Here is a 19,713-nt window from a genome sequence, read left to right as displayed (position 1 = left end):
CTGACAGGAGTGGGTTCTGAGGGAACACTGACACATGTTCTACCTCAACACCATAAGTCAGAACTAGCTATAGGGTGTGGTTGAAGCTATGAGTTGGTTGGTTTATCTGCTGGAGGAAACCAACTGACTCAAGTAATGAAATGAAGCCATTTCTAAAGCTGTCATTTATAATGTCTATATGTATATTAAAGTCTCCAATAATAATGACTTTGTCTGTTCTAAGGACGAAGTCAGATAAGAAATCAGAGAACTCAGATAGGAACTCTGAATGTGGTCCAGCAGGGGGCCGATATACAACTACAAACAAAAGTGGCTTTTCTGCCTTCCAGTTCAGATGGGTGATGCCAAGAGTCAGGCTTTCAATCAATCAATCAATCAATCAATCAATCAATCAATCTTTATTTATATAGCATCTTATACAATCAAAATTGTTTCAAGGCGCTTTCCAGAATCCCAGGGCCTGACCCCAGACAAGCAACAGTGGCAAGGAAAAACTCCCCTTTAACAGGAAGAAACCTTGAGCAGGACCAGGCTCATGTAGGGGGACCCTCCTGCTGATGGCCGGCTGGGTAAAGAGAGAGGAGAAGGGGGAGGACAGGTAGAGGATGGGATAGGTAGGAGAGGAGAGGGGTAGAGGAGAGGAGAAGTAGAGTGAAGGGGAGGTAGAGGAGAGGAGAAGGAGGAGGAGGGGAAAGAGGAGAGGAAAGAAGAGGAGAGGGAGAGGAAAAGGAGAAGGAGGGGGAGAGGAGGGGAGGGGAGAGGAGAGGAGAGGAGAGGAGAGGAGAGGAGAGGAGAGGGAGAGGAGAGGCACAGAGCACAGAAACACACAAAAAAAATATGATGCACAATCACTTCAGCGGGGCCGGAGGTCATTATGCAGCTCCGAGGGCGGCGATACCTGTAAATAAATAGGGGGGGGAAGCAGAAAAACTACACAAGAATCAGCATAACTAGTCTGCTTGATGAGGAGAGGAAAGGAGAGGAGAGGAGAGGAAACCATGACCCAGTGGAGTGACAGAGGCCTGTCAGGTGATCATGTTTCCGGACCCCGGCAGCCTTGGCCTATAACAGCATAACTAAGATGTGACCTAACGATTAGACGACCCCCTAAGTATGATAATTTGTCTGTCTATGATAGTAACTGGAACTACTAAATTAGTAACAATAAGCTTTTTCAAAGAGGTAGGTTTTGAGTCTGATCTTAAAAGTAGCGATGGAGTCAGCCTCCCGTACCTGGACAGGGAGCTGGTTCCATAGCAGGGGGGCCTGGTAGCTAAATGCTCGGCCCCCCATTCTACTCCTGGAAACTCTGGGAACCACAAGTAGACCAGCATTCTGAGAGCGGAGCGGTCTATTGGGCTGGTAAGGTATCACTAGCTCCTCCAGGTAGGATGGAGCTAGGCCTCTGAGGACCTTGTAGGTCAAAAGAAGGGTTTTAAAAATTATTCTAAATTTAACGGGCAGCCAATGAAGCGACGCCAGTACAGGAGTAATGTGATCTCTTTTGTCAATACCTGTCAGAACTCTGGCTGCAGCATTTTGGATCAACTGGAGGCTTCTTAAAGAGTTGTTTGGACACCCTGATAATAAAGAGTTACAGTAGTCCAGCCTGGAAGTAACAAATGCATGGACTAACTTTTCAGCATCATGCCGCGTCAGCAGTTTCCTGATCTTTGTGATGTTCCTCAAGTGAAAAAAGGCACTTCTAGAGACTAATTTAATGTGTGAGTTGAAGGAGAGATTTTGATCAAAAGTTACTCCTAGATTCCTCACAGAGAGACTAGATGTTAATGAGATACCATCTAGAGTGATCATGTGATCTAATCTATCCCTGAGAGGTTCAGGACCAAACACCATGACCTCAGTTTTTCCTGGGTTAAGGAGGAGGAAATTTGAAGACATCCAGGACTTTATGTCTTTAAGACAGGTCTGGAGCTTCACTAACTTCTCTGTCTCCTCGGGTTTCATGGATAAATAGAGCTGAGTGTCATCAGCATAACAATGAAAATTTATCCCATGCTGCCGAATAATGTTCCCTAAGGGAAGCATGTACAATGTGAAGAGGATTGGTCCGAGTACAGAACCTTGAGGAACTCCATGGTTAACCCTACTGTATGAGGAGGGAACACCATGGACATGGGCAAACTGGTATCTATCAGATAAGTATGATCTAAACCAGTCTAGTGCTGTCCCTTTAATCCCAATCACATGTTCCAGTCTCTGTAACAGGATGCTGTGATCAACTGTATCAAAAGCAGCACTGAGGTCCAGCAGAACCAGCATAGAGACCAGTCCATGGTCGGAAGCTATGAGAAGATCATTAGTGACTTTAAGAAGTGCTGTTTCTGTGCTGTGGTGAGCTCTAAAGCCTGACTGAAACATCTCAAACAGGCTGTTCCTCTGCAGGTGCTCCAGTAACTGAGTCACCACCACCTTCTCTAGAACTTTAGAGATAAAAGGAAGGTTGGATATTGGCCTATAATTTGCTAATACATCAGGATCCAGTGATGGTTTTTTAAGCAACGGCTTAATCACTGCCACCTTGTAGGACCGGGGTACATAACCTGACACTAAAGAACCATTGATCTGGTCCAGGATAGAACTGCCTATCAATGGTAAAACATCCTTCAACAGGTGTGTTGGGATGGGATCTAAAAGACACGTGGTGGTCTTGGATTTCTGAATTAGCGATGACGCCTCAGAAAAATATATAGGGCTGAAGGAGCTTAAGGGCTCGTTGGAGACCCTGTATGTTCCCACAGTCGGCACAACTGGTGATGGTCCAGTTGTTGGGATGGCCTGGTTAGCTTTCTCTCTGATAGCTAGAACTTTATCAGTGAAGAAGCTCATGAAGTCTTCACCACTCAGGGAAGAAGGGATACGTGGATCTAAAACACTGTGACTCTTAGTTAATTTGGCCACAGTGCTGAAAAGAAACCTGGGGTTGCTCTTATTTTCAGGAGCATAGATGATGCAGTCTCCATAGCACTGCACTCTGTGCTCACACACCTGGACAACACGAACACTTATGCACGATTGCTGTTTGCTGACTTCAGCTCAGCTTTCAACACCGTCGTCCCCTCCAAGCTGATCACCAAACTTGGAGACCTGGGCATCAACCCCTCCCTCTGCAACTGGACTCTGGACTTCCTGACCGACAGACCACAGCGTGTTAGGTCAGGTCACAGCTGCTCCACCACCATCACACTCAGCACCGGTGTGCCACAAGGCTGTGTGCTGAGCCCGTTCCTCTACTCTCTATTCACCCACGACTGCAGACCTGTACATGGATCCAACTCCATCATCAAGTTTGCAGACGACACAACGGTGATTGGTCTCATCAGCAACAACGACGAGACAGCCTACAGAGAGGAGGTAGAGCGCCTGACCACATGGTGCGCTAACAATAACTTGGTCCTCAACACCAGCAAGACCAAGGAGCTCATCGTGGACTTCAGGAAAGCAAGAGGAGGCACACAGGACCCCATCCACATCAACGGGATGGCCGTCGAGCGTGTCTCCAGCTTCAAGTTCCTGGGGACCCACATCTCAGAGGACCTGTCCTGGACCACAAACACCTCCAGCATCATCAAGAAGGCTCACCAGCGCCTCTTCTTCCTGAGGACACTGAGGAAGAACCAGCTATCCTCGGCTGTCCTGGTGAACTTCTATTGCTGTGCGATAGAAAGCATCCTGACCAACTGCGTGTCAGTCTGGTATGGAAGCTGCACTATCGCTGAGCACAAGGCCTTGCAGAGGGTGGTGAAAACTGCCCAACGCATCACAAGGACTACACTCCCTGCCATCGGAGATGTCCAGAGGAAGCGCTGCCTGCATCGAGCACGCAGCATACTCAAGGACTCCTCCCACCCTGCCCACAGACTATTTTCCCTCCTGCCCTCTGGGAGGCGCTACAGAACCCTCAGGACTCGGACCAGTAGACTGAGGAACAGCTTCTTCCCCAGAGCGGTGTCCCTGTTGAACTCCTGCTGACCCTTACACACTCCACACCTCACTACACTACAGCAGTTTACACAACAACTCACTAGCTTAGTAACCAATGTAGCTACTGTTTAAACCTGTCCTGCGCACTCATGCACTTTATCATCTGTATCTGTATACACGTAATTTATAATTTGCACATCTCCTCTATCTTATGTAAATAGCTAAATAGCTCCTGCACTTATAGTCCAAGGCATTTAATGTAAACACCATCTGTAAAATATGTTTATAGCACAACCCGGTAAACAATTGTAAAATAACCGCCATACTGTATTTATTAAGTTATTATCCTCACTTGCTGCTTCTTTTGCACTTCTGGTTAGATGCTAAACTGCATTTTGTTGCTCTGTACCTGTACATGTGCAATAACAATAAAGTTGAATCTAATCTAATCTAATCTAATTTTCCTCAATCAAAGAAGAAAAATAAGCTGTTCTAGCCTTGCGAAGGGCCTTTTTTGTAAACTAATAGACAGTCTTTACAGGCTACATGGTAGCTGTCTAGAATGCCACTTCCTTTCCAGTCTTCGCACTTTCTGCTTGAGGGTCCTGATATGTGAATTATACCAGGGGGCACACCTCCTCTGATTTACTATTTTCTTTTTCAGGGGGGCAACAGAATCAAGCGTGATTCTCAGTGAGGTTTCAAATGAACTGTAGCCATGTTTTGGTCTAGGATTAATTAATAACTTGGAGTAATAGATTGCTGCCCCTCCCCCTCCTCGACCAATAGCACGAGGAATATGATAATTAAGATGGGTAAGAGGAGTAGATTAATTTAAGCTAATATACTCCTCCTGAAGCCAGGTCTCAGTCTGACAAAATAAATCAATGTGATAATCCGCTATCAGGTCGTGCACTAACAGGGATTTGCACAAAAGAGATCTAATATTTAATAGTCCACATTTAATTGTGATGTTAGTTTCTCCAATTTGTGCTATTGTATTAATTTTAATAAGATTATGGTGATTGACCGCTCCCCTGCACTGTGCTTGGTGAACTTTTAACTGTGGAACAGAGACTACCTCTATAGTTATTATTGGTGGATGGGGGTTCTATGGAAGCAGCAGAGAGGTGTGTAAGACTACAACTCTGCATCCTGGTCTGGACCCTGGATTGTCAGGTGACTTTGGGTCTAATAAAATTAGCCAAGTTACTAGAAATGAGAGAGGCACCATCCCGTGTGGGATGGACACTGTCTCTCCTAATCAGACCAGGTTTTCCCCAAAAACTGCAACTAAACATTTCATCGCTCGCCAGATTGGGGAGGGGACCAGAGAATGCTACGGAGTCCGACATCGTTTTTGCGTAGTTGCACACCGACTCCCTGTGCTTCATATTGCGCCATACATTTTCAACTGGAGACAGGTCTGGACTGCAGGCCTGTCTGGTACCCGCACTCTTTTACAAGGAACCCACATGCAGAATGTCCCTGGATGTCTCTGAAAAAGAAACTGCTCGGATGGCAGCGTATGTTGTTCCAAAACCTGTACAGTACTGAACTATAGAATGAAACCAAAAATCAAAACACTTTTTTAAAGCCCAAAATTTGTTTAAAACAATAATTTTAGTATAGTAATACAAGGTTGGAGACATTGTCACTCGCGTATTTCACAGTCCCAGCTGTGCCTCTTCGTCCTGACTCCGCTCCGCTGTAGCGTCTGTTTCTACTGAAGGCGCAGGAGTCTTTCTCCGAGAGAAGAACATTGTTATGGGTAGTTGTTGGCGCTCTTTCTTTTTCTGAGCAAGAAGATTTTTATAAACGGATATGCCACCTTTGATTATATTTGAGAACTGCAATGAACGACTTGCAAAAAAAATCCGTGAAGCAGCGAAGCCGTGAAAGATGAAACGCGATATAGCGAGGGATCACTGTATATACTTTTCACCATTAATTGTCTCTACATGGATGTGCAATTTACCTCAGGCCAGGGACACTAAAACACTTCATGCTATCACAGATGTTGGATTTTAAACTTTGCACTGATAAAATTGCATAATGTCCTTTTCCTCTTTGAACTGGAGGACACATGGCCTGTGATTTCCAAAACAATTTGAAATGATGACTTGTCAGTCCATGGCATACTTTTTCACTTTGTGTCCATCCATCTCAGATGAGCTCGGGCCCATGGTGGAGTTTTAACTTGCACTTGTAGATGTAGTAACAAACTTCATTAATTGAGAATGTTTTTCTGAAATATTTCTGAGCCCACATAGTCATATCCTTTACAGAATGATCATTTTGAAGGGCATTGAAGGTCATATCAATTCGATGCTGTTTTTTGGCTTTGCTGTTTCCATGCAATGATTTCTGCTGTTGATGATATTATGGACTGTAGATAATTTGAATTTATTAAAGGATAGCCCCTTGAGATGCAACATCTAATTTTCGAGTGGATCCAGGAGACACATACAGAATTATGAAAAATAAAATACAACATTTGCTACATACTAAGACATACAGACATTACAATACATTACAATACAATACTGCCCAATACAGTACAATAAAGACAATACATTATAAAACAAAATAGAGACAACTCGCTCACCCTCAACCATCCCACCCACATATCGCAGATATTACAGTATATGACACCAGCAATGGATTGCAATTTTACATTGCGAAACATTGTTCTTAGCCGGTTGGACTATTTGCTCACAAAGTAGTGAACCTTTCCTCATCCTTGCTTGTGAACAACTGTACCTTTTGGGGATGCTGTTTTCATACCCATTAGTGACACTGACCTGTTTCCGAATAACCTGTTCACAAGTCTGTCGTTGCCCTCAAAATCAAAATATTTGCCAAAAACAATAAGGTGGGTTTATTATTAAATATCTTGTCTATGTAGTGTATTCTATGGAATATAAGTTAAAAACGATTTGCAAATCATTGTGTTAAACGGAAATAAAAACAATACAATACAAAACTTTTTTGTTGAAACAAAAAGAACAGCAGTAGCATGTAGCCTATTATGCAAGTCTGTTAGATGCCACATTAGGACAGCTAATGCTAAGACTGTAGACTTGGCTATGTTTAAATAGAAAATAGGTTTTCAAATAATAGGAAGTTTTGAGTCTGTATGTACAAGTTCACTCCAAAAGAAAAATGAAAGTACATGTAAACCAATCCGATCCACTTATATAATTATTATATTAGACAACTATTAGATTCTATGTTCAAGCAAAAAGGCTCAGTGTACAGTATTATTTACAGGAGGTAGTGTGCAATTGATTAAAAATGTCTCCTTTTTATTAAAGGTAACCTTGTACAGTCCATATCTAAATAATGGATTCAGTGCAGAAGCACATTCAAGTGGCTGCCAAGACTGTTATTTTTTGAAGGTGTTATATATTATTGAAATTATTGTTTTAAACCCTTGCTGAAACCATTTACTCCATTTAACAAGATCTGTTAAAATTTAAACTTCACTCGTTAAAGTGTAAGTAAGACGTGTGTATATTATGTGGAGAGTGCATAATTAAGTGCCGTTGTTCCTTGTGTCAAAGATGAAGATCCATATTTTTACTTGATTTTTTTGTTTGTTTATCTTCAGGTGGAAGATTTGATTGTGAAGTGGCGACAGAGGGGAAAGCCTGTTGCTGGCATTGTGATTGAACCAATCCAGGCTGAAGGTGGAGATAACCACGCCTCTCCGGACTTCTTCCGAAGCCTTCGCAATATTGCACGCAAGGTACAAATATCAAGAAGCTGCTTTTCTAAAATTAATAAATCACTGAAAAACTTGGTTTGTTTGGACAAAATATTGGCACAAAAATGGCAAACTATGTGTATACACATTTTGGAAGAAAGCCTGCAAGGTGTGGTCCAGCGATGGCACCAGCAGGACTTCAATCCTGGTTCTGTAAAGGACCAGTGCCAAGAGGATTTGATCACAAAGCCCTCTACTACACTAAAAAGTTAAACATTGTGCTTTAGTTAACAACCTTAAGATGATGTCTGTAGCTAGTAAATAACTGGGCGAATGAATCTTTTGTAAACCACTGAACCACTTGGCCCAATTGTTTCAAAAAAGCTTCAGTTATAGTGTCCTCTTCTGGCGAAAAGTGAGTCTTGCACTTCAGGTTTGCAGTCAAATTAAATTACACGGGGTAATTAGTGAACAAGAGGCGAATACACACCTCAATTTGGTTGGATCTTTACTTTGATTTAGGATGGGGACACTCAAAGATTTTATTGAGGTACATTTTTTTTCAAACGGTATTTGGACTTAACCAGTTTTGTTTTTTGCTCACAATTGGGAGAATATCCTTTCACGTGGTACAAAAGATGCTGATGTGCATAAAAAATGTTTTGGCCATCTTAAAAAGGTTGGGGCAAGGGTGCATGTCTCAGGTTTAGCATTCTGACAGAGACAAGCATATCGGCTCCTGCATCAGTCACAATTGAAGTCATTTTTCCCTCAAAGCCCCATTCTCCAATAAGAGACCTGGCAGCAGCACTAATGTTTGCAGCTGTATCTGGTTCAGCTTCACAGGGTCCTCCACATAATGGCAGGTCACTGCAAGATATGCATTCATATTAATGGATACCCACATATCTTCTTTGAGACTCGCAGCCTCGTCCCCTACCACTTATGCCTTGCCCTTGGTTCTCTCCTTCTCATATATCTTCAGGACCATGTTCTTGGGAGCTTTTCTGGTGGGAAGAACATCTGTGGGTTCAAGCAATCCCACAAACTTCTTGAATCCACAGTCATCCACAATGAACAAAAAAGATTGCGAGTGTTTTACCACCATATTTATAAGAGCCCGAGCTCTTTCTTCCGGTCCACTATGACAAGTAAAAACAATGCAATAAGTAAATGGTTAAAACAAACAAACAAAAAAATCATGCCAAAATACATTTCAATGAAACAGGCTCATGGAACATCTTCACAACATATTACATGCTACTGTCTCTAGTTATCAATGAAATTATTACATTGTCTACCTTGATTTGTGTTAACCTGCTTTTCAGCAGCTCCATGTTTGGCAGTGAAGGGCCTAATCATGGAAAAAGTATTAACGTGACACTTCAGCTCAGTGGAACACACCAAGGACCAGACCTATACAAAAAGTCAATTGGAAATAACTTTTAACATACAGTACATGGTATAGATACACCATAGCTATAAGGAGTGACTTCACTTCCTGGCTGGCTCCATAATGATCTAATTCATCAACCCAACCCAACAGCAATAACTCTCTGGTAACAACCCACAAATTGTGCATTTTTAGTATGATATAAGTAGTTTAGTTGCTCAAATTTCAACCTGTCAGAATTGAGACGAGGCGGTGTTAATGAATCGTGCTTAGACCGCGAACCAGTCAGGTGGTTCAGTCAGGAAACAAAGCAGTTGCCGCTTTGTACGTCATTGCCACTTGACTTTTCCACACCGAAGCAAGCTTCGAAGCACTGGTTCTGTGGAATTTTAGTCCAGGATTTGAAGCCTGTACCAAAGCTTTGGGGTCGTCTTGCCATCACTTCTATGGCACTGCTTTAAGCTTTTTGCACCATCTCACTTCTGTTTCATTCTGACCAACTCTTTGGCAGCAAATTAATCTAGTCCATAATCTGCCACCCAACTAGTAATAATTCTTAAGTCTAATTCTTGAATATTGGTGCTTCCGGCCAGATTCAACGCAACCTAAAAAAAATCATAGATAATACAGTATCAGAGCATGCCTCACCCTCCAAGCTAAATTCCACCTATCTCTGTGCTCAGCTCCACCGACCAATATTTTCCTTTAGAGCAGCAACCGGAGCAGGTCATCCCACAGTTCACATACCCATAGTGGTTCCAGGACATCCACAATGGAATTAAGAAGACTCGTATGATAGGGAGCACCTGCTGCTGGATGATGATGAGACAGGAACAATGGCTCCAGGAGGAAGTGCAGCGGCACCGGGAGGGGTTCAAAGAAAAATAATCACTTATTAGGAAGATAAAAAGACAGTAGTGCCTAACAAGAGTGGAGCAGGTTGCCAGGCTGTGTTCTTCATTGCTTTACAATGGGATTCCTCTACCTTCTCCCAGACCACCAGACAAGCTTTTCCCTGACTAACCCTCACCAGTGCGAGACAGGCTTACATGCCTCCATCAACCCCTTACCTCTAACACTTATTGCTGTAATGGGCCCAGGCTGCTGGGCAGAGCAGCGGGCCATTCATAGGGACCCTTGGGCTACGGGTCCCTGGTGGTCCAGGACAGGTAAATGGCTCACATGGTAACTGGCCTCCTGCTGGTCCCTCAGGGTCTTGTAGGTTTGAGCGTTGTGTTCAGTGATGAACAACCTGTTGGCAGTTGGGGACAACAAGCCCATGAAATCCCTCAACCCCTCCTTGCCAGTGTTCGAGGGTGGTCAGGACTTTGCTGCCCTGACCACCTTGGCATCCTCTACTTAAGGTAGTCTTGAATGCCACTGTCAAAAGAACGAGGGTGATGGAGGATGCAACATTTGCCAAAAAGTGTAATGATTATCTGCCTTGTTAAACTTAAAAAATCAAATGGCTAAAGTAAAGTTTAATAAATTCAAAATTAAGGTCTGACTTGTCAATCTTTTGTCACTTCAGCATGGCTGTGCTTTCCATGTCGATGAAGTCCAAACTGGTGGAGGTTCCACAGGAAAGTTTTGGGCACATGAGCACTGGGGCATGGATGACCCTGCTGATATTGTTTCCTTTAGCAAGAAACTTCTGACTGGTGGATACTATCACAAGGATGAATTACAAGCTGATAAGGTTGGATTTTGGAGGATTTCAATATTTTATTTAATTGCAGCAACTTTATTATGTGTATTTTTTAAATTAAATGTACTGTATCAAGTCTTATTGTTTTCTCAATCCCAGTTTTTGCTTTTTTTCTCCTCAGCCGTACCGGATTTTTAATACATGGATGGGTGACCCATCAAAGAACTTGTTTCTACTTGAGGTTCTTAATGTTATTCGCAGAGAAAACCTTCTGGAACAAGTGACTCATTCTGGAAAAGCCTTGCTAGATGGCCTTCAAGAACTACAGGTAGTGTTCTTTATTGAACTAAAATTAATGACGCACCATGTATGAGTGAATATTGATGACAAAATTGTGGTGCTATAATTAGGTCATCATTTTTGATACAAACAAAATTAACCCTAAAATCATGTGAAATTAAACTATTTTGACCATTTTATATAACAACCATGAGCTTGCTTTTCAAAAGTGGGGAAAAAGCTAACTAAAATTCTATGTGATTTGACAACATAAATTATTTATCATTATTTTGTATGTTTTCATGTTGGTTGTCAGTGTTTTCAGACAAGTTAAATTGAACTTTTTGATGTTTTTACTTCTCTAGCCCTGAAAGTGTGGAAAATTTTGTATTTATTCTCAAAAAATGTTCTCAGTTGGGTCTTTATTACTGTTATCCATGCTTTCTCTTGATACACTGCTGCTTGCCAACATGAGTAAATTGGAGTTTCGTAATCACCTTAAAGTTGTGGCTGATTTTATTTTTGTTCCTATGATTAGTGTTAATTTATTTCTCTTTTCTCTCCTTTCCTTACTCCTTTGTCCCCACTCTACTAATTAGAGGCGTATCCTGTAATAATTTCTTTAATTAGGTGTATTCCTTAGAATGAAATTTCATTTTTCAAGGTTGTTATGAAGTCTTGTCACCATTTTGGCTTGTAAAACCACAAGGTCAGATTGGTTTTCATCTGCCCTGTTTTTTAAGCAGATCTATACTATACATATACTAGCAGGTTTATTCCCCCTTTCTTTCATCCTACTCTGCTTGCCATCATCTGGAGGGTTTATTCTTAAGAGCCCATATTGCCCATATTGCTTGCCCAGTGGTCAGGCACTGAATTTCTGAAATGCTTGCAGATGCCGATGCTGAAATGCTCTTGATTGTACCAATGGTATATAAAGTTGTGTTGAATTAGTTTCATTCACTGACACATATTTTAATGACAATACTAATGACCTTGTGGTCTTTGTATTTTAACATTTTCAATAGATATATCTAAATGTTTCCTTAGGTTCAATACCCCGGAATATTAAGCTGCGCTCGAGGGCAGGGAACATTTTGTGCCATTGATGTCTGTGATGATGAAACACGCAATAGTATCCTGCTCAAGACAAGAGACAAAGGTATACAGTTAATTATAGTTTATTTTGTTTCATGTTCTTGATCACTTTATTGTTTTCAGCATACACCGCTGGATGAGTCGGCAGCCAAGCGCAGGGCACTGTGCTAGCATAACTTTTGTACCATCTAATGTCAACTTTTCTTAAAAATCTAAGAATGCAGCAACAACCCTTGTGGAAGATGCCATTGTTGCCAAGTTTAGAATTGTCCATACATCCAGCTAGGGATATCTGTCCATTTAAAATGTCCGACCTTGTATTACCTTGTATTGCAAATCTTTTGTTCAAATCAGCTATCTATACTAAAAAAGGTAATCTATTGATTTATAAATCCTTCTGACAATATATCAGCCTCAGACATATTTGCCAAAAACATGACTATTAATGAAAGTTAAATTATTCTCATTAGAAATAGCATTAGGCTGTTATTTCTTTTTTTTAAAAAAAGGTCCCTGATATGCAAGGACTGAATATATTGAGTTCCTTAAGGCCCTGGATGTTGTAGGGCTGTCGTGGTTGACTCGACTCTGCAACATCACGTGGACATCGGGGGTAGTGCTGCTGAATTGGCAGACCGGGGTGGTAGTCCCTCTTTTTAAGAAGGGGGACCGGAGGGTGTGTTCCAACTATAGGGGGATCACACTCTTCCCTGGTAAGGTCTATTCAGGGGTACTGGAGAGGAGGGTCCGCCGGATAGTTGAACCTCGGATTCAGGAGGAGCAATGTGGTTTTTGTCCTGGGTGTGGAACGGTGGACCAGCTCTACACCCTCAGCAGGGTCTTCGAGGGTGCATGGGAGTTCGCCCAACCAGTCCACATGTGTTTTGTGGACTTGGAGAAGGCATTTGACTGTGTCCCTCGGGGGGTCCTCCGAGAGTATGGGGTGTTGGGCCCCCTGATACGGGCCGTCCGCTCCCTGTACGATCGGTGTCAGAGTTTGGTCCGCATTGCTGGCAGTAAGTCGAACTCGTTTCCGGTGAGGGTTGGTCTCTGCCAGGGCTGCCCTTTGTCACCGATTCTGTTCATAGTTTTTATGGACAGAATTTCTAGGTGCAGTCATGGTGTTAAGGGGGTCCGGTTTGGTGACCTCAGGATCGGGTCTCTGCTTTTTGCAGATGATGTGGTCCTGTTGGCGTCATCGGCCCGTGACCTCCAACTATCACTGGATCGGTTCGCCGCCGCATGTGAAGCGGCTGGGATGAAAATCAGCACCTCCAAATCCGAGGCCATGGTTCTCAACCAGAAAAAGGTGGAGTGCCTTCTCCGGGTCAAGGAGGAGATCCTGCCCCAAGTGGAGGAGTTCAAGTACCTCGGGGTCTTGTTCACGAGTGAAGGAAGAATGGAGCAGGAGATCGACAGGCGGATCAGTGTGGCGTCCGCAGTAACAGGGACTCTGCACCGGTCCGTAGTGGTGAAGAGAGAGCTGAGCCAAAAGGCGAAGCTCTCGATTTACCGGTCGATCTTCGTTCCTACCCTCACCTATGGTCATGAGCTTTGGGTAATGACCGAAAGAACAAGATCATGGGTACAAGCGGCCGAAATGAGCTTCCTCCGTAGGGTGGCTGGGCTCTCCCTTAGAGATAGGGTGAGAAGCTCTGCCATCCGGGAGAAGCTCAGAGTAGAGCCGCTGCCCTCCGCGTTGAGAGGAGCCAGATGAGGTGGCTTGGGCATCTAGTTAGGATGCCCCCTGGACGCCTCCCTGGTGAGGTGCTCAGGGCATGTCCCTCCGGTAGGAGACCCCCGGGAAGACCCAGGACACGTTGGAGAGACTATGTCTCTCGACTGGTCTGGGAACGCCTGGGGATCCTTCCAGATGAGCTGGAAGAAGTAGCTGGGGAGAGGGAAGTCTGGGCTTCTCTTCTTAGGCTGCTGCCCCCGCGACCCGACCCCGGATAAGCGGTAGAGGATGGATGGATGGATGGATGGATGGATGGATGGATGAATATATTGATATCTTTCAAGCTTATAAAAACTGAGTTACTGACTGTAATTCCTGAACTAATAAATGTGCATTGCACATAGTTTGCATGTGCAAACATTTATTTAAAGTGAGTGTACAGTTGTAAATGTCTAAACTGCTAATGTTTGTTACAAAGGACATGCCATTAATGTATAAAACAATCCGGGAAGATTTGTCTATGTGGGGCAGTGTGCTGTCAGTACCATTGTCTCTTTTCTGTTTCTTGTCTTTTCTGTTCTGTTGAGGCTTTTCTGTGTGAAGTTTGCCTGTTTTTCCTGTGTCTGCATGGTTCTCTCCCTTTCCCCATGGTTCAAAGACAATGCATCGGTCGACCCGAAAGGTTATTTTCTAAGATCAATTAAGTGTGAATGGTTGGGTCTGCTAGCCCTGCCATCAATCAATCAATCAATTTTTATTTATATAGCGTCTTTTACAATCAAAATTGTTTCAAGGCGCTTTACAGAATCCCAGGGCCTAACCCCAGACAAGCAACAGTGGCAAGAAAAAGCTCCCCTTTAACAGGATGAAACCTTGAGCAGGACCAGGTTCATGTAGGGGGACCCTCCTGCTGATGGTCGGCTGGGTAGAGAGCACGTGACTTGTCTGGGACCACTTGAAGGGCAAAAGGCTGTAGAAAATGGATATATATAATATATATTCATATAATAGATGAACTACCATTGCCATTCATCTATGTTTATTCAGCTATTCAGTCATTCAAATCCTCTTACAGTCATTCATCTGAATTATTCAAAATTAGACCAATGTATAATTTAAAGGCAGGCATAGTTTTATGTGATCATTATGTACAAGTTTAGTGACCAATCAGAAAGTCTAAATATTTCATTAATTTTGTACCAGTAGGAAGTCCAAACAGGCAAACAAATGTAAATCAACAGACAGCCTGGTCCTGCTCAAGGTTTCTTCCTGTTAAAGGGGAGTTTTTCCTTGGGGTCAGGCCCTGGGATTCTATAAAGTGCCTAGATACAATTTTGATTGTAACAGACACTGTATAAATAAAGATTGATTGAGACAGAATCAGGTCAGTAAACAGCAACAGTAATAAACCAACTCATTTTAATCCTAAAAGAGCATGAGGGTTCTGCTGTATTGTTTTCCAAAAGACAATATAAGTAATAAATAATAATTTAATAAAATTATTTTTTCCTCCAGAAAAAGATTGTAGTGTGAGATGAGATGCGAGTCATAAATTTCAACAAACTACGCTGTATTTTTATGAATGGATGTATTTGGTTCGGTTTCACTTCGAGCTCCACACTACTAGGAGCATTTTGATTCGAGCTCAGAGTATGCATCAGTTTAGTAAAGCTCAGATAGCAGTAGGTTGTTGGATGAACTGCTAATGGGCAAGAAATTTTAGACTTTCCAAGAAACGGCCCTCTGAGGTCACACTATACATACTTGAATGAAAGTTTTGGGTGTGGCTGAGAGTAAGGATCATCTTTACATATCATCTCAAGGTGCTTTGCAGAAACCCATGGTCTGACACCTAAGAAACAACAGTGACATAGAAAAAACCCTGTAAGCCTGGTCTTACTCAAGGCTCATATGAGGGGACCCTCCTGCCTAAGGCCAGCTAGGCAGAGAAGGGAGGACAGATATGATCTTAAAATCTTTATCTAATGTGCAATGTAGCATACATAGAGCCGGCTGATTATATGGGCTTAGTTGGATTAGTAGTAATTTCCTGTGTAGTTTTTCTGCTCCCCCCCCCCTCTGTATCCATTTACAGGTATCGCCGCCTTCAGAGCTGTATACTGACCTCCAACCCTGCTGACCCACTCAACCAGCAGCTTATTCAATTCAATTTAATTCAATATAATGTATTTTTGTATGTATTTCTATGCTCTATGCCTCTCCTCTCCTCCCCCCTTCCCTCTACCTCTCCTCTCCTCTCCTCTCCTACCTATTCTATCGTCTACCTGTCCTCCCCCTCTCCTCTCTCTCTACCCAGCCGGCCATCAGCAGGAGGGTCCCCCTACATGACCCTGGTCCTGCTCAAGGTTTCTTCCTGTTAAAGGGGAGTTTTTCCTTGCCACTGTTGCTTGTCTGGGGTTAGGCCCTGGGATTCTGGAAAGCGTCTTGAAACAATTCTGATTGTAAAAGACGCTATATAAATAAAGATTGATTGATTGAGTAAAGCTTGCAATGTAGTAGGAGCTTTGTGATCAAAGCCTCTTGGCGCTAGTCCTTTATAGAGCTAGATTCAAAGTCCAGGTCCTTGATCAACAGGCCACCTTTCATCTTATTCTGGGGATGAAGGGTCCTGACTAAAAAAATGTAAAACGTATCCAGTAGTATTGTCAAGTTGAATCACATATACTGCATAAATACCAATATTGTAACATTGTTTTTGACAGGTGTCCTTCTGGGTGGATGTGGGGATCGATCAATTCGCTTCCGACCAGCGCTGATTTTTAAGGAATACCATGTTCACCTTTTCCTCAACATCTTCAATGATGTGTTGGCCCAATTCAAGTGAAAGAAACAGATACTTCAATAGACTGTTGATTCAGAACATTAACTTCAAAATAAACACAAATCAGGTCAGATCCATGCAATAAGAAATAACGCAAGACCCTGGACCAATAAAAAGACCTGTCCAGAATTATATTTGTTGTCATAAATAATTTAACGCTAAGAGAGTGTACCACTGTTGGAACAACTTATTTTGTTGAATATTCAATTTTTAATATTTTAATGCTGGGTTTGATATGTGTAGTGTGTTACATATACTGACTTGAGTCATAGTATACTAGAAGATGGCATGTGTGTGTTACATCATAGTAATATACTCGACACCTTCTTCCACAAATTCTACAACCAAACACATAATCTTTTTTTAACACATATACATCAATAAAATAAAGAAAATATTTATAAATACAGTAGCTTATTAGCTTCTCTTAATAGTGCTCAATTTTAGGAGGGCAAAAAAGAAAAAGGAATTGAAGAAAATACTGTGCAATTGTGTAGCAATATACAAATCACTAAGCCTGCATGTAATTTAATGGTATCCAGTGATTTGTATTTGACAGAAATATTTTTTGCTCCTGTTATTTCTAAATGAGTTTTAATTGCAATGATTTTCCTGAAAAAAATGTGAATTTCCTTTTTGACCTTGTTTTGTCTTAATTTTATGCTAAACTGTAATTTGTTGTATATTTTTTTAAATGTAACATTAAAGTGATGGACTAAATATTTTTCCACTGCATTATCATATTTCATCTTTGAAATCATATCACATTTTTCAATAACCAATTCCCATTTGTAAAATGTGTACTTTGCAATACTGCACAATATTTTCCTTCAGGCATAATGAAGTATATTCTATTCTATACCAGTAGCCCAAAAGTAAAAAAAAAAGAATAGTGTGAAAAGTATTTCAACAATGACAGAAAGTGTAAATTTTTAGCAAAAATGATTAACTTGGTACACATGCTGTATGTTGTCTAGCTTGACAAGACATCTTATAAAAATGTCTGGAATGTTATTTCTCTTAAAAGGTTCTTTTTTAGCACTCTTACCAGATTAACGTAGTAATAACTGGACTTGGATTAAAGGGTGAAAAGGGTATGGTTACAGTAGTGGTAATGCAGCATTAAAGAATCTTGAGGTCTTGTCAGCAATGAATAAAGAAGAAGCTGCATTAAGACCACCAGGAGTCACTGGGCACAATACACAATATACAAATAACTGCCTAATTCTGGTCAAATAGGGCAATAACTAAGAGACAAGACTCCGAAGGTGGCTGAAGGTTAGGAGGCTGGAATGGAGAAAACAAAAGTTTTTGATGAAGAAACACAGTATTATTGATTTCACTACAGCCAGCAAGCTCAAGGCTCCTGTGATTGAAAGATTTAATTGCACTTTTAAGGGTAAATATGTCACACATGACTTGGTAAAAAGCTATAATCACAGCGACCATAGTATTTAAATAACCCCTCTAATGTTACAGAACCTCTATGGTGTCGCATCTGGTTGCAGATGCAAATACAAATTTGTAGAATATCTAGGGGTGGGCAAGTGAAGCCTCATGAAGCACTGAGGCTTTCCTAACAATTGTGTCGAAAAAGATTCAAAGCTTCGAGACTTCAGTGACGGTGACATCTGGTGGACAGCTGAAGCCATAGCAACCTCCAAAGAGCATGACTGAAGCACTGGCACCGTTTCAATCCCATGACACTAATAAAAGTTAATTGTGTGCTCATCCAGGGGTTTTGTTCATTCATACCAAATAATGATTATATCGTCTTTACAATAAAATATGCAGATGCTCTCCCCCTTACTCTAAAACACATTCAAGATTAACCCAAAGAATAAATGCAAATTATATTAAGGGTTCGGTGTTGGTTAAGGGTTCATTGAACACTTTGAGATTTATTTAAAAACTACTAAAAGTCCCTAACAGGATTAGAGATCCTTCCTACTTTGCTCGTGGTGTTTGAATTCAGAAACATTATTTTTGTGTGTGTGAAGTGTTTTTAAGGAAAACCTTTAAAGATAATGGTTTGCCTTTTGTCCTATGTTTGATTTGGAATGATTTTTCACAGAAGCAGAAAAGTTATTTGTCCTCACAAACTCTAGAACGTCGATTATTGGTGGTACTCGCCATGAAACTTGCCAAAATACTCTAACTCTCACTCTCCAAATCTCTATCTCCTCACAACCCAACAATTTTGGAGCATATTAATGCATCTTATATAGCTGATATGCCATCAAACCACTCAAATCTGTCTCAGAATGCATTGAAACGCCATGAGCCAATGACACACACTGAAAGGCTGAGCCAATGAAAGGCTTTGAAACATTTTGAAGCAATGAAGCGCGAAGCGAAACAGCGAACGTCATCGGTCACGTGACACTGGTGTTTCGTACAAGCTCCGACACAGTGTTTCGAATCACTCCGCTTCGGGAAGAGTGACACAAGCTCCGAAGCCTCGGTATCATTTGCCCATCACTAAAAATATCTAAAGTGAGAGGAGTGTTTGGTAAATATTTCTAGCTTAATGGATGAGGTGTTAACAGTGATCGAGCACATCCGGCGCTCAAAATGATGGGAATGATGAAACTCAAATGATGGGAACTTATGCAAGTTTCAGAAACTTATGAGGCTGAACTAAGGGTCAAAGCGGGCCCTGGCAAACTGTATAGTGGAGGAAATTTTAAAATGGTGTATGATTTGTGGTTAAAAAAACACTGGCTTTTGTGAAGTGCAAAAATTGGCCCGAAAACAGCTGGGCTGATGCTGTAAAATGTATAAAATAGTCAGACAGAGAGTATAAATCTACGCCTGTCAAAAAATTATTTATGACTGAATTAATGGATATGATTTATGACTCCACAGATGCTTCACATGATGGGTTTCCCATCCCTTGAAATCTTCCTGTCATAAAGTCCATTCATGTATACTGCAATTTAAGTCATAAAACCAGAGAAGGGTTTTTTACTCCCCAATGGAGCAGATTGTAAATGAGAATAATGCATCATTGTTCATATACAAGTTCGATATTCAATTGGTGTACAATGCTATCCACAGACAAATTCAATTTCAAGCGGCTGGGAATTTTCATTTGTTTTTCCCTCCTCCATGGGCTCAC

The 19,713-nt window shown here is 41.7% G+C and overlaps 1 protein-coding gene across 6 annotated transcripts in view; it reads left to right on the top strand.

Annotated features, from left to right (window-relative positions):
* abat (4-aminobutyrate aminotransferase) overlaps nucleotides 1-17,327 on the top strand; it is a 38,830-nt gene extending 21,503 nt beyond the window's left edge. For all 6 annotated transcript variants that reach the window (XM_029839761.1, XM_029839762.1, XM_029839759.1 and 3 more), the window contains 5 exons: nucleotides 7,559-7,696; nucleotides 10,579-10,746; nucleotides 10,877-11,023; nucleotides 12,025-12,136; nucleotides 16,474-17,327. In XM_029839761.1, coding sequence (XP_029695621.1) covers nucleotides 7,559-7,696; nucleotides 10,579-10,746; nucleotides 10,877-11,023; nucleotides 12,025-12,136; nucleotides 16,474-16,595 — 687 coding nt within the window. In that variant the 3' untranslated portion in view covers nucleotides 16,596-17,327. The remainder of the gene's footprint in view (nucleotides 1-7,558; nucleotides 7,697-10,578; nucleotides 10,747-10,876; nucleotides 11,024-12,024; nucleotides 12,137-16,473) is intronic.
* Nucleotides 17,328-19,713: the final 2,386 nt, after the last annotated feature.

Source organism: Takifugu rubripes, chromosome 8 (assembly GCF_901000725.2).
Source record: "Takifugu rubripes chromosome 8, fTakRub1.2, whole genome shotgun sequence".
NCBI lineage: Eukaryota > Metazoa > Chordata > Actinopteri > Tetraodontiformes > Tetraodontidae > Takifugu > Takifugu rubripes.
The sequence above is the reverse complement of the archived record's forward strand: the minus strand, read 5'-3'. Positions and strand labels throughout refer to the sequence as shown.